We start from the raw sequence: 13,748 nt of genomic DNA, 5'->3' as shown, positions 1-13,748 counted from the left end.
CCAGCCACTAAATCTGCAAGATCCAGAATATAAAATGCGTCCCAAACTCAACAGGGCTCGATCAATGCTGCAGCGCTGCACGTGGATTGTTGGGGCCACGCGGAACAGCGCTATGCTGCCCGGGGCTTCCGTCTCTGTCTCAAGGGGAAGACAGCTGCACCCGGAGAGCTCGGTCCCAAGTGTACTTTAACAGGACCCGGTGTGCTGCACATCAGCGCGCTCCAGAAAGTCTACATCTTTGTTCCATCATTATAAGAAAACTCAAGTTGCCACGAATACACTTTCAAATACCAGTATTGTCTGTCTAGTAAAAAGATTCTGAGTTAGGAGCCCCGGGCAGGAAAAAGACACTTGAGTTTCTTGTTCTTCTACCCCCAGGGCGCTGCTGACACAACACACCAGGTCACACTCAGCAAGACAGCCCCACCTCATTCAACTCAAGGACTGTTTAGTTGGTAGCAAAAGTTCCACACTCTTGACTTGGAGAAATACTGTTTAATGTTCTTTTAAATCTGGTATCATTTTGGTCTACTGACATAGGCCCATTATGCACTGACATACTAAGGAAATATGTTATCTATAAATATGAAGTCTTTATTTATAAAGATTTCCTTTTGATGAAATCCTGCAGCAGAAAACTAAATCCTAACATGAATGACATTAATTTCCCGCCAAATAAGTGCATCTGATGAGCCTTAAAAGAGCCTCCAAGAAGGAACCGTACAAACGTACAAAAGCAGAGAGAGTCTTCTCTGCCACCATGCTGACAGCTGAAAATGAATGCATGCAAAAATACAGAATACACGCACTTCACTTTGTACAAATGGAATAAAGACGTGTGCTTTTCATATTTCTGGAAATAGCTTCAGAAGATTTTTCTACTTTTAATCTGGTTTCTCCTTAACAGTTAAATCTTGGGATCTAGGTACAGTTCAGTGGCACAGTGCATACCTCACACGTGCAAGATCATAGGTTTGATCCCTGATGCTGCAATAAATGAATGCATGTGTACATATATATGTAAAAATAAGAAAATAAAAATTAAACTAGCACTTATCAATAAAGGTAAGCATATATACATTTTAAACTCTAATAACTAAAAACACAGTTGAATAGGCAAAAAGGTAAAAGAAAAGGGATTTCCAGGCAGACTGAAGACTTTCCACAATAAACATGCTCAACATACTACTAATAAAAATATGCCCAAAGAAACCACTGTAAGATACCATTTTATATCCCTCAGCTTGGCAGCAATTTTACTCCAGTCAGCCCAAAGGTTGGCTGAGATCCAGAGCTCTAGAAATCTCAGCACAGTGGTAGGAACATAAGTTGGGACCATTGCTTTGGCAAGTAATTTGACCATATCTATTAAAGCTGAGGATGTCCTTCTATTGTCCGACCCAACAGTTCTCTTCAAGGTATCGTTAGGGACCAGACGCTGCCATTATGGGCCACGTTTCCTGGTTCTTCACGCTTCCATGCTACTATGTGAAGTTTCCTTTTCCCGAGGCCACGATAGTTTTAGAGAAATGAAACTTAGCTTCTGCAAGGCAAGTTCTTAAAAGGCAACATGGCTTGTGATAGGTTAAAAGTAGCCCTCTTGCTCACAGATGTACAACAGCCGGGCCCCAAACCTGTAAAAGGACCATCCCTTCTTTGTTCTCTCTCTCTGTCCCACTCTCCTGAATGAAGTCTCCTGTCGGACCTCTCGGTGTGCGGCCTTCTTGTTGAGCATCGCTGTTCCTCTTCAGGTATACACCCACTTCTGTGCACCAGACATCACAGAAAAGAATTTTCATAGCATCATTTCAATCATGCAGTTCAATAACCAATAACTGGAGAAGGGGAAAATTATGAATATTCCCATAAAATGGAAAAGTATTTAGCAATGAAAACGCCCACTGCTATGAACATAAAAGGAAGGGACAAGAAATCCAGCTTAACTGTATTTATTATTCTGTAAGTGTACATACATGGAAGCAGAATGGCCAGGGTGGGAAGGCTATGGTCAATACAAATACAAGACAGGACGCCCTTGGTCAGACACATGGGGGACAGGCTCAGGGAAGAGCACGGTGCCTCACAGGAAAGCCGTGAGGTGGGCGGCAGGCACCCAGGGGTTAGTTTGTTATCACTCCTTATACTTTATTTAATGCATATGAATGCGTTTGTAGAGACATGAAGTTTTAAAAATGCAATGGTTTTAACAACAGCAGCAACACAAAGATCACAGATGTTGTTTGAGGTGAGGTGCTGCAGCCTGGAGTGCTAGAATTTAACTGTCACTGAGCTGCTCCTCGGCCTGTTTCCCTCGTCCTGAGGTAGAGGCGACTGTCCTGCCCTGAAAGGAGCCAACACATCCTGAGGGCTTGACAGGCACAGATGGTAAGGATGACCAACTAGCCTGACAGGCATTTCTAGGCCTAGGAAAACTTTGGAGATCTGGGTCACAAGCAGGCAGTGATCACTTTGCTTTCTAGGTGTGCGATTTAAAACATTTCTGCAAATGTACTTTGTCTCCTTTGAATCTTTCTTCTACCTTCCTCTCTGAGGGTTGAAGGTTTGAAATAGCACAGCGATGGGATCAGCCTCAACACTCCCTTTAAAACTGTTTTCTTCTGTTTCCAGAGGTAGTGGCTTCCTCACAGGGAACCCACCAGAGGAGTCCGGCCATCTGGCCTTGTTTCTGAAAGCAACAGAAACACAACACGGGCATGGCTCACACCGACCATCCACCCTGTGCTGCCTGGATGGTTCCCAAAAAGCACGCGCGGCTCCCTCAAAAAGGGCACATAACCAACCCACCTGCGTTTTTACCAAGGCCTCTATGCGGAGGATTCACAGAGGGAAGCAGACACAAAGTTTCCCAACCAAACAAAGAATTCAGGTGAACCAAGAATGAGAACTAGGGACAGTCTGAGAAACGGAAGGGAGCAGAAACTCCATTTTCAGAATGTGTGTTTTCTGGAATTTATTCCCCTTTAATGCTGAACATAAAATCCGAGATTTCACCCATGCCTTTAGAGACAAACACGTACAAATGAAAATCTATAAACAGTAATTATGCAGACTGAAGTGGATACTTACATTTAAGAGAAGCTATTAAACAAAAAGTATTTCTACAAAAAGCAAAACCCCCAAATCAAATCAAACCAAATCAAAAGAAACAATCAAAACAGGAAGACCTTTGGTACCTTTCAAAAATCGACAAAAACAAGTTTAGCTCATTATTAAATTCATGTAATATAAAAAAATCTATGTATGAGTGCTGAATTAAATCTATAAAACAAACAAATCTAAAATATATTAGAGCTTAGGGGCAAAAATATCTTTTTCTTCCCTTTGATTTTAATAAAATACCAGAATTTGAAAAAAACAAGAATTTTCCCAACTGATTTTCTTCTTGTCTGTATAAACCTAACAGGATGGCACTCTATATTTTATCTAATTTTAAAATGGCATAATTAGATGTTTAGTATCACGCTTCCTTTGTCCCCAAAAGTTGACTACAGAAAATTAAAATTCTGCCTGGAAATGCCCTTGACATTACATCTATGCCTGCAAATCCACTTCTTCCCTAGGTTTTTTAATACTATGATTATAAAAATCTAAATAAAGGTAGCTAGCTAAAGGGAACAAGAAAATCATTACTTTGTGCTTGGAACCCAGCTGATAGAAGAACACAAGGAAGACCGCGGTGTGGTCCCACAGGGTGATACTGTGGGACCGCGGGGCCTGGCTACCATGGGACATGCCACCCCGTGGTGCCAGCCCACCAGAACAAGTACAGTAAGCCCTGAAGGCTGTTCACTTGTATTTCTTTGCTGATCCAAAAATAAAAAATTGTAGTAGGAGGATGATATTTAAAAGTTGTAGTAGGTTAGAACTGCTATCCATCTAGTATGTTTAATATAATCATACCAGGTATACTGTGGTTAATTCAAAAGTTACTAAGACAAATCTGGGTCACTCTCTCTGTCTAGCAAGGTTGGTACTGATACTATGGCCCCAGAACTTGCAAAGATTCAATCAGATTTCAAACTGGTCCTTGGAACTCACCGGTAAGAGCAGAATAAATGCAAGGTGGGTAATTACAACTTGCAATTTTTTAAATTGCTGCATCCAAAAAAGAAATTCTAAGTATTCTCAGAAGACTCACATACTCAAACATAATATCCACTACGGAAAATAAAATTTCTGGATAGTCCCTGGGATTTATCAAATGGAATTTGACCTGGATCTTTCTTTGACACCAACTAATCAGGAACATCCACAATCTGAAAAAAACTTTCCTGGGAGAGAAAATGTTGTGGATCATGCATCTATTCTAGTTTGAGAAGAACTGTGTCATGGTCTTCTGATTGTAGTCCTGTAGTCTCAGGGGCTTCAGCTCTGGCATTCAACAAGTTCTACAGACTAGTCCACAGCTAGCAAGGCATGAAGTGGGAGATGGGGGGCTTTAATTCATTTCCTCTTTCATTTTCTCATAAATTTCCTTCTCACGATCATAACAGAAGGTCTCTAGCATCAGGATGCTTGGAATAGTCGAGTATTATAGTCAACCCTCGGAGAGTTTATGCTAGTCAAGGCTGTCCCCATGTTTGGTAATTCCAAACTCTAAAAAATGTGGGGACACAGAAAAGTAGTCCCTGCCCAATGAAGCAGACGTGGTCCAGTGTTTATCAGCACCCACTGCAGTGGGAGGAGAGATTCTGCTTGTCAAGTACAATTCAGAGCTACCTTCTAGACGGCCCTGTCCTCAGACAAGTGCTACCGATATTCACGCTACTTTTATACGGAAGAACAACGTGTATCTGTATTACTCAGAAAAGTCCAAGACTGTGTACTAGAAAAATACGAGCAAGGTAGAAGAATAATGAAAACATAGGAAACAATTTTTAATTGTACAGCAATAATTGGTATCTTTTAATATGCTTCATCAAGGGTTCATAAAATATATCTGGGATCTTCCTTTCTCATAAAAAAAAAAGAATCCCTTCACAAAATAGAACAAGCAGCTGTTAGGGGAGCTGCATTTAAAAAATATATGTGCACTTATGTACATATAAATTGCTACAGCAGAAATTGCCTTCAGATACCAATCTGCCAGTTTTCCTATAAATTTACTCTCTAATTTGTGCACCTCTTAAAATATATCTTTCAAGCAGTCTTGTGTTTTTAGGTAAAATTTTCCCCTTGCAAGAGATAAAGAAGCATATATTTTCCAAAATAGCCATTATTTTCATCTCTGTGACCTTGTGGCAATCATGTAATATCACAACAGTGATTTCTGGAAACACGTGTAGGAGTTTGGAGGGTCACGGGGGTAAGCGTTTCCAACATAACAAAAACAAGTCTGGAACAGCGCTTTCAACAGATGTGGTGGCAAAGCACCACACAAGTGGCATCTGTGGTTCCGCAGGGAAAGTCTTCGCCGACCTTTTGCAATCAACATGGATTTTTTTTCTTTCTCATTCAGATTCTAACAGCATGGCAGACAATGTCAAGGATGTGATCCAGGAAGCCCACAGAGAAATGAGTTTGTATCATACTGCTGTCATCTGCTACAACAGGGGGCAGATCCAGCATTCTCTCTGATGGTACCCTGCTTACATTTCAGTATTAAAAGAAGCACACCTATAACAGGTAACAGTAGTTTCAGGCAGGGTAACTACAGGGCAATCTGAAAATGAGAAGAAAAAAAAAAACCCACACAGTCCTGATTTGGTTTAAAGCAATCATGCAATTCCCATTCCACCTACATCTTCCAAACACCTTTTCCATGGCAAGCAAAGTTACTGATGGTGCATGTGGCTTTCGTCACAGTGATGCATTAGGTAAGCAGGTGTGTGCTGATACCAGGAGGTGGTGTTCCAAATGCATCTCCGTCACATCACCTCCCAGTTTTCCCCTCTAGGATTCTGCCTGTCAAAAGAAAAAAAGGCACCAGTTATTGGCCTGTACTGCATTAACAAGAAAATTTCCTTTGGGCAGTGACTTTTTATTTTTTCGGGTACCACAGATTGAACTCAGGTCCTTGCACTTGCAAGGCAGATGGCAGAACCACTGAGCTAAATCCCCGGCCCCAGCAGTGACTTTTTTAATGTCAGGAACATACATGTTGGAAATCGTAATACATCCCCCTCATATGATTAATAAGAGCACAATATGGGTTTTAGGATCAGAGCCCAGGTTTACATCACACCCATCCAACCTATTAAATATAAGTTTTTAACAGACTGCTGTTGCTCTCACAAAGGTACCAGCTCATGGGTAGGTGTATGTTACCACACTGTGGGGGCCAGTAGAGGTGTGGGCTAGTGGTGACAACTAAGTGAGGGACAGTGCTGGTGTGGACATGCCTGTTAATAAAGTCACTGTCCTGGTTGCCCAAATGCCCCTCCACCCCTCTCTCCAATCACTGAACTGCTGTGGCCTGGCACAGGAGGCTGTGACCCAGCCCAGCTCACGAGCCAATGTGCAGGTTTGCCAGCTGTTACACATCGAATATGACTGCTAAATGACAGGGACCTGGAAGCAGAAATTCCTACAACAGGCTCTACTTGGAGAGTACTAAAATAACAGATCCAATGAGTGTCTGCCTGAAAAGTATTGCTGCGAAGGCCTCCTTTCCTCAGGGTTAGGTATGTACCAAGGAGGGGCAACCAGCCTAGACTCATGAAGGAAAGCACTCCCCTGACCCTAGAGTTTCCAGATCTTCCACACTCAAGAGATGTGGGCAGCCTTTTAAATATCATTAATGCATTTACTTTTTACTTTCAAAACTTCTATGCCAGTCAAACAATATATGCAGAGCTATTGTAGCCTGAAGGCCACCATTTAGAGACCTCTCACTTTCCCCTGTTGTGCCTGCTTTGGGGAGCAGCCCAGGGCCAGTCTACTCTAGGCTCCTATGTCTGTGGGGCCATGAATGTTCCTTTCTGTGCAAAGCAATGACAGATTCTCAGATGTCCTTCTGTGTGGGCTTTCCAGCCTTGTCCTTTATATACAGCAGCCCAGGATAAGCATCTGAAAGTGGTGAGGTCGGTGGTGGGGATGCTCTGGCCCTTCCAGCCTTGGGAATGGTTGACTGAAATCAAGCCAACGTCATGGCACCAAGACCAACTTTAATACTACGAGCACAATTCATGTGAGAATGAATCATACTTTATAGATCTACAGATTTCTTGAAAAATTCTAGAGAACAAACTGTTTTTAAAAAGTGGCTATCCATATGCTGAAGGTTGAACTTAGACCCATATCTCTCACCATACATGAAACTAAAATCAAAATGGATCAAAAATTTCTTTTTTTTTCCTCATTGAGTTTATTGGTATATTTTAGGTATACAGTATAGTTACATTCATCATTGGGATCTTGTACCTTTACATAACAGGTCTTGGTTCTCATTTTTTCCCCCTTGTCCCTGCCCTCCCTTCATCCCCTCCTCCCCTCCCCATTTACAAACATTTTATTTCCATTTTCTCCTATTTTTTTCTTTCCCTTATTACCTTTTCCCTACCCTTCCCACTTTCCCTACACCTTTAGCCCTTTTCTTCCTATTTCACATTGTCAATTATTTCATTAGGATCTTATGTACTATTACAGTTTGTTCAGACCAGAGAAACTATTCAGTATTTACACAAGTGTGATTTATTTACTTCACTTAGGAGTATATCCTCAATATGTATCCATTTTCCTATGAATGAATCTAATTTCTCATTCTTTATGGCTGAGTAGTATTCCATTTTATAGAAAAACCACATCTTCTTTATCCAGTTTCCAACTGATGGGCAAATGGGCTATTTCCAAGAAAAGTTTCAACATTAGAACAGAAACATGTAATTTGTTGGAAGAAAAAATAGGCAAAACTTTCTAAGACACAGGTGTATTAAAAGACTTTCTGAATAAAACCCTGGTTGCACAAGAAATAATACCAATAATCAACAAATGGGATTGCATTAAATTAAAAGGTTTTTGCACATCAAAGGAAACCACCAACAAAGAGACAAGCTACAGAATGGGAAAAAATTTTGACAGCTATTTTTCAGACAAAGGACTAACATCTAGAACATATAAAGAGCTCAAAAAAATTAGATCCCCTCCACATTTAAAAACTCAATCAAAAGATGGGCATCTGAAATGAAGAGACACTTCTAAGATTAAGAAATACCATTGGCCAATAAATACATGGAAGAATGTTCAACATCGCTGCCTCCTTGAGAAACACAAATTAAAACAACATTGAGACTCCATCTTACCCCAGAAGAATGGCTACCATCAAGAAATCAACCACTAACAAATGCTAGCAAGGATGTGGGGAGAAAGGAACCTTCTTTATTGTTGGTGAGAGTGTAAACTGATACAACCACTATGGAAGTCAATATGGAGATTCCTCAAAAAACTAAATCCATTCCATTTGGTCAGCTATTTTCCTTGTGTGTATGTTTCCTAGAGTTAAAAACATTATACCATAGTGATGTATGTATACCTATGTTTATAGCAGCACAAATCATAATAGTTAAATCTTGGAATCGGCCTATTTGTCCATCAACAGATGACTGTGCTAGTGCCTACACACAATGGAATTCTACTCTGCCATTAAGATAAACCTGAGGCATTTATAGGAAAATGGATGCACCTTGAGACCATAACATTAAGTAAAGTAAATCAGACACACAAACTTGTACGTTGTATAGTTTCCCTTATATGAAAAATTTAATAGGAAAGAGGAATGAAAAAAAGAAAGAAAAAAATAATTATATTTTAAGTATGTTTTTGTTGATGATCTCTGGTTTCACTCTAATATGATGTGAGAGCTCACACTGCAGGATTTATACTTCATTGGACCTGTTAATGTCTTTACTGTTGTGAGCATGTCTATTTTGAAAGAAAAAAAATGAATTTCTAGAATAGGAAAATCTATGAAGACAGAGAGAAGCCCAGTGTGTTGGTAACCCAAACTTAGGGAGGAGGGACTGAGAGATGAGGAGTAGTAGGTAGAGTGTTTTGATTTGGGATGGCCAAGAATAACTTAAATGTCATCGTGGCTGTGGTTCTACAACTCTGTCAATGTACCGGGGTCTACTGAATCTTACCTTTTAAGTCTGTAAATTGTGAGGTATACAGATTTTTGGTTTAAAAAGTTTTATTAAAAATAAAATTTATAATACAGCACAAAAATAAAATGGAAAAATTACTGAATTTACTATTAAAAACAAAAAATTATTAGATACATATACAAATATAGACATATAACATTATTCTAGTCACTACTGTTGCATAGCCACTCAGTCCAGAACTTAGTGATATAAAACATCTTTTAAAATACTGGTTAGGTATTCAGACTGGACACAACAAAAATGTCTTGGTGACATAAGGCATACATGGGGACTTGTTTTTGTGCTTGCAAAAATTAAAATCTGAGGAAATAGCACGAATTTACAGGGAAAAACTTCAATTGAGCAGGAAGAGAGAGTGGAAAGGAGACTTCAGCTTGCACAGAAGAAACACTGAAGGGACACAACCCTGGTGGAGAAGATTAGGCTGACCCATTAACAGAGGAAAGAGACAACTTTAATGGCCTTGCTGGGGTGGGAAGTCTAGTAATTTCCCAACGGGTAACGAGTACAGTGTGGTTCTTCTCACCCTCGGAGGCCCTGTGGGGCACCCCTGCTGTAACAGTGCACCTACCTGGTCCTTCAGTGAGAGACAGAAGATAAGGGAAAGATACCTTCCATACACTACTGGTAAAAAAGGGTAGGAAAAGGACACCCTCACTTTTAGTGGGTAATGGGTATGGATTAAAACTGGAGAATCCCTGTCTCTTGGGGGCGGGGTTCCTGTCTTACTTCCTTTCTCCATTATGTGTAGATGTGCAGTGGTTTAGCTGGGAACAGGCTCTCTCTCCTCGATGGTTTGAAAAAGGAAGACAGCACGAATATTACAGCCTGAAGGACTGAACTCCGGCAGTGGCTATGAGTGTGGGCATGTGACAGCTCCCAGCCTTCAAAAAAACTTCTCGAGGGAATCTCCATCTTTGGGGGGAATGTAACATAGAGGGCAATCACATAGTGTTTTATAGAAGGTTTTTACACAGACGATGGTGCCTGCTGGACTTATGCACCCGTTACATAACCCCTGCCCCAGTGTCTTAGAGCTCTCTGAAGATAAATCTGAATCATTTGGTATCTATGTTGTAAAAAGCTTAATTTTCCTAACAAGTATCCAAATGTTCTAGCTTTATAAAAATAGTTTTAAGAACCAGTAAATACTTTACACGTGGGTTTTGCCTCTGCTTAAACCATGTGCAGAAGCCACCCACCACCATCTGTGGACTCACTGATGTAAAAACAAAGCCGACTTCACATCGGTCCCTCACTGCAGGTGCTGGTTGTCATTTACACAAATGATCTCTGCCTTCCTCCCACAGGTGCTCTAGAGAAGGTGCACAGCCTGGACAGCCTTGAAAGGCCTATTACAGAAGATAATGTTCTAGTAATGCACGTCCATCTAAAAACAGACTTCAGAATTCATTCTCAATTTTAAATATGGTCAAAACCTCAATGACTATATATGTAAAGACTGCAAGGAAATATGCAAAATTTCAACATGGTTAGCTCTGGGTAGTCATTTTTATGTGCTCCTTTATTTTTTTGTATTTTCTTAATTTTTCTAAATAAGCTCAGGCTACTTTTATAACCTGAAAAAATAGTTTTAAAGAAATATCAAAATATTACCTTACTTACTAAATACCATTTTTATTTTGAAAGCCAATCCATTAAACATAATAATAATATGGTTTAAAAAAGTGTAAAAATATCCATCATTTCTACCTTCTAGGCCTAAACAAAAGACAAGTTCGAGTCCTTTATGGTTCTCCAAAGACGAAAGACTTAATAAAGAGGCTTTTAAAATATGACTGATTTAAGAGTACAGCATTTTTCTTCAAGGTTGACCCTTGTTGCTATAGACCATCTTTTGCCCAATGTAAATAAATTTAAACAAAGAAAAGATCTTTCAGATACCACTTTGATTCTATTTCAAGAAATTTAAAGCACAACTGTCCTGTAGCCGCGGGGCCCTCAGATTCACAGGCGCTCACACCTCTTGCATAAAAATCTGGACAGAACCTGCGCCTATGCACCTGTGTATTTCCAACCATCACCAGATCACTTAAGTGTAGTGCAAGTGCTACATAAACAGGTGTTGTATCACTCACAAAATACAACAGGAAGAAAAGTCTGTGCATGCTTAGTACAGATGCAGTTTTTTAGAAAGTATTTTTCAATCCATGGTTGACTCTGTGAATGTGGAACCCACTGACTGACACAGACAGTGAACTGTCACACCAATCTACAATTTAAAACAGAAAGCAGCCACTACCTTTGCTACCTGAAATTCTTCTTGGAAAAACAGGTATGAATTATGAATAAACTAATACTTAAATTTATCGCAACAACTTAAAATTGGAAAAGAAATGGCTTTGTATATTTTCACACTGGATAGTTCAGAATTATGTATCTGAGAAAACAAAAGTAGAAATTTAGGAAACTATATAGTATATGCATCCCTTTACTACCCTCAGCCTCCATCCCTAACAATCCAAGAAAGACAGACTGTAAAAAAAAAGAGTAGGAAAAGATCAACCTACGTTTGATGCCGACCATGGTTTCAATCCTAAGAACGAAAGGACTGTGTTGCTCTCCTTTGATTCAAAAAAACTGTCATAATCCTGGAAAAAAGAGGAGAAAATAAAAGCAATAAACAAAAGCAAACAATTATCTCTATATAGTAAGCGCTTTGGACAAATTTTTTATGGAAGCAAATGAGGAGCCACTGCTCTGTCCAGGACACGGCGTCACTCGCCTACTGTATTTAACCAGCCAGAGCCTAACATTTCCAGGAGTGCTACCATGAAGTAACGAGTTTATAACCCAAAACCTGTGGCAGAACTGAGATACAAAGCACAGACCACAGAAGCGAACCCGGGACACACTGCTTCTCCCTCGTGTGCTGAACTAACACCTGTGTGAAATCACCCAGACCTAGGGTTTTACTCTAAGCTTCAACATGGATGTCGGCCTCCCAATTCCACGCTGGCATTCTGCTGTGAAAATGAAACAAACTCCTGGGTACACAGAGAGTCTCAAAGGTCTCTGTGTGTCAACGTGAGTGCTTCTGCTCCGCTTCTGAAGTCCTCCATATTCTTTGAGAGTGTGTCTTCAGAGAGAATAAAAAGATCAAATAAAACTAACGGAAACTATTTTCTCTAACATTTATCTTTGCTTCAGAATCATTTTTCTTTCCTACTGTCACAAGAGAGGGTGTCAAGAAATTCTGGTCAATATATTTATTTCTTTTCAAAAGTGTGTATTTATCATACTACCTAGCTTCTAAATTGATGTTTTAAAATTTGGTATTTTGATAACTATCCTAAGGATAAATGTCGTAAGGAGACAAGGACTAGTCATTTTTAGGCATTTTGAGTTAGGCATCTTACAAATACAATTTATTTAATCTTCACCAGTTGAAGCCTGGTTCTGAGAAAAGAGGTGTGCTGCTCAAGTTAGACAGGTGGGAAGCAAGAGAGCTGATGTTTGGGGCCATGTTTCCCTGGCCCTGGAAAGCCACCCTTTGTATTCTTAGGCCCGGGGACCCTGCAAGCTACAAATGTGAAGCCCTAATGAATCCATTGCTGAGCTGAGCCAAAAGGATTTCTGAAACATGTCTAGAAATCTAAGTGAATCAATGACTTATGGAGAGCTGTTTCTTGCAACACACAGCTCTTTTGATTAAAACTCTGGGTTATTTGGCTCTGTGGACAGACTCTTTTGTCCAAAATCTTTAGCAAATAAAGTATCATGATTTTGAAGGCAGCTGTGATTTTAATGCAGTCATTTTATTAACTTCAGGTTTTGCTTTTGCTGCTGCTTCTGTAATTTAGGATTAGCCTTACTGATGGGGGCTTTTTTGACCCAACCAAGATGGAGTCACATGTCTGAGATGAATGGCTCAGCACTTCAGCTGAAGTCAGAAGGAGGAGGAGAACTAACACATGAAAAGCTGGAACAGCATCACTGGGCAGGGAGCAGCAGCAGTGACTGGGATCCATGTGTGATAGGCTTTGGAAGCCAAGAAAAAGATTCTGAATTTTATCTCAGCTACCAAAGGAAATCATGGAAAGGTTTCGAACAAGGGAGCAAAATGATCAGGATTCCTTTAAGAAAATACCTAAAAAGCTATGTGGTAGAGAGCTCAGACGAAGGCAGCAAGAGGAAGGCAGAGTCAGAAGAAAGCCATGGTGATTCCAGTCAGAGACAGACAGCCGGGAGCAGCGCAACCACTGTGAGACCCAGTGACACAAACAGGCTGGAGACACGTTAAAGGCAGAAGTGACACGAGGTTGTGGCTGATGTGCGGAGACAAGGGAGAAGTAAGAAACAAGAGCACCTCTGAGAGGATGATAAAAACTGGAGAAAAAGGAGATGTGAAGGAAATTGGAGTTGAGGTGAACATGTTAGGCTTGAGAAACTGTATGAGACATTCAGGTGCACAAATACCAACAAGGCAGTGGCTCCAGGATATTATGGAGCTCAGAAAATTTGTAAATTTTTGCAAGACAAAATATGATTCAACCTTATCAAAAATAGGTCTAAGTTTGATGTATAACGTAGGCAAAATCTCATTAGAACAAAAAAATGTTATATTTTTGTCACAAAGCTATTTCCAAAACACTGAATAACATT

General features: G+C 40.1%; 1 protein-coding gene across 3 annotated transcripts in view; it reads right to left on the bottom strand.

Annotated features, from left to right (window-relative positions):
- Window positions 1-490: 490 nt before the first annotated feature.
- The window catches only part of Sh3bgrl2 (SH3 domain binding glutamate rich protein like 2), a 70,399-nt gene continuing 57,141 nt past the window's right edge, over window positions 491-13,748 (bottom strand). For 2 of the 3 annotated variants that reach the window (XM_010617841.2, XM_010617840.2), the window contains exons 3-4: window positions 11,654-11,734; window positions 3,325-5,925 (exon numbers count right to left, since the gene is read on the bottom strand). In XM_010617841.2, the coding sequence (XP_010616143.1) occupies window positions 5,914-5,925; window positions 11,654-11,734 (93 nt within the window). In that variant the 3' untranslated portion in view covers window positions 3,325-5,913. Of the gene's footprint in view, window positions 1,766-3,324; window positions 5,926-11,653; window positions 11,735-13,748 lie in introns of those variants that run through there. The other variant, XR_778955.2, reaches the window with a different exon arrangement.

The sequence above is a fragment of the Fukomys damarensis genome, unplaced genomic scaffold, assembly GCF_012274545.1.
Source record: "Fukomys damarensis isolate Sample0158 unplaced genomic scaffold, DMR_v1.0_HiC HiC_scaffold_27, whole genome shotgun sequence".
In the NCBI taxonomy this organism is placed as follows: Eukaryota; Metazoa; Chordata; class Mammalia; order Rodentia; family Bathyergidae; genus Fukomys; species Fukomys damarensis.
The sequence above is the reverse complement of the archived record's forward strand: the minus strand, read 5'-3'. Positions and strand labels throughout refer to the sequence as shown.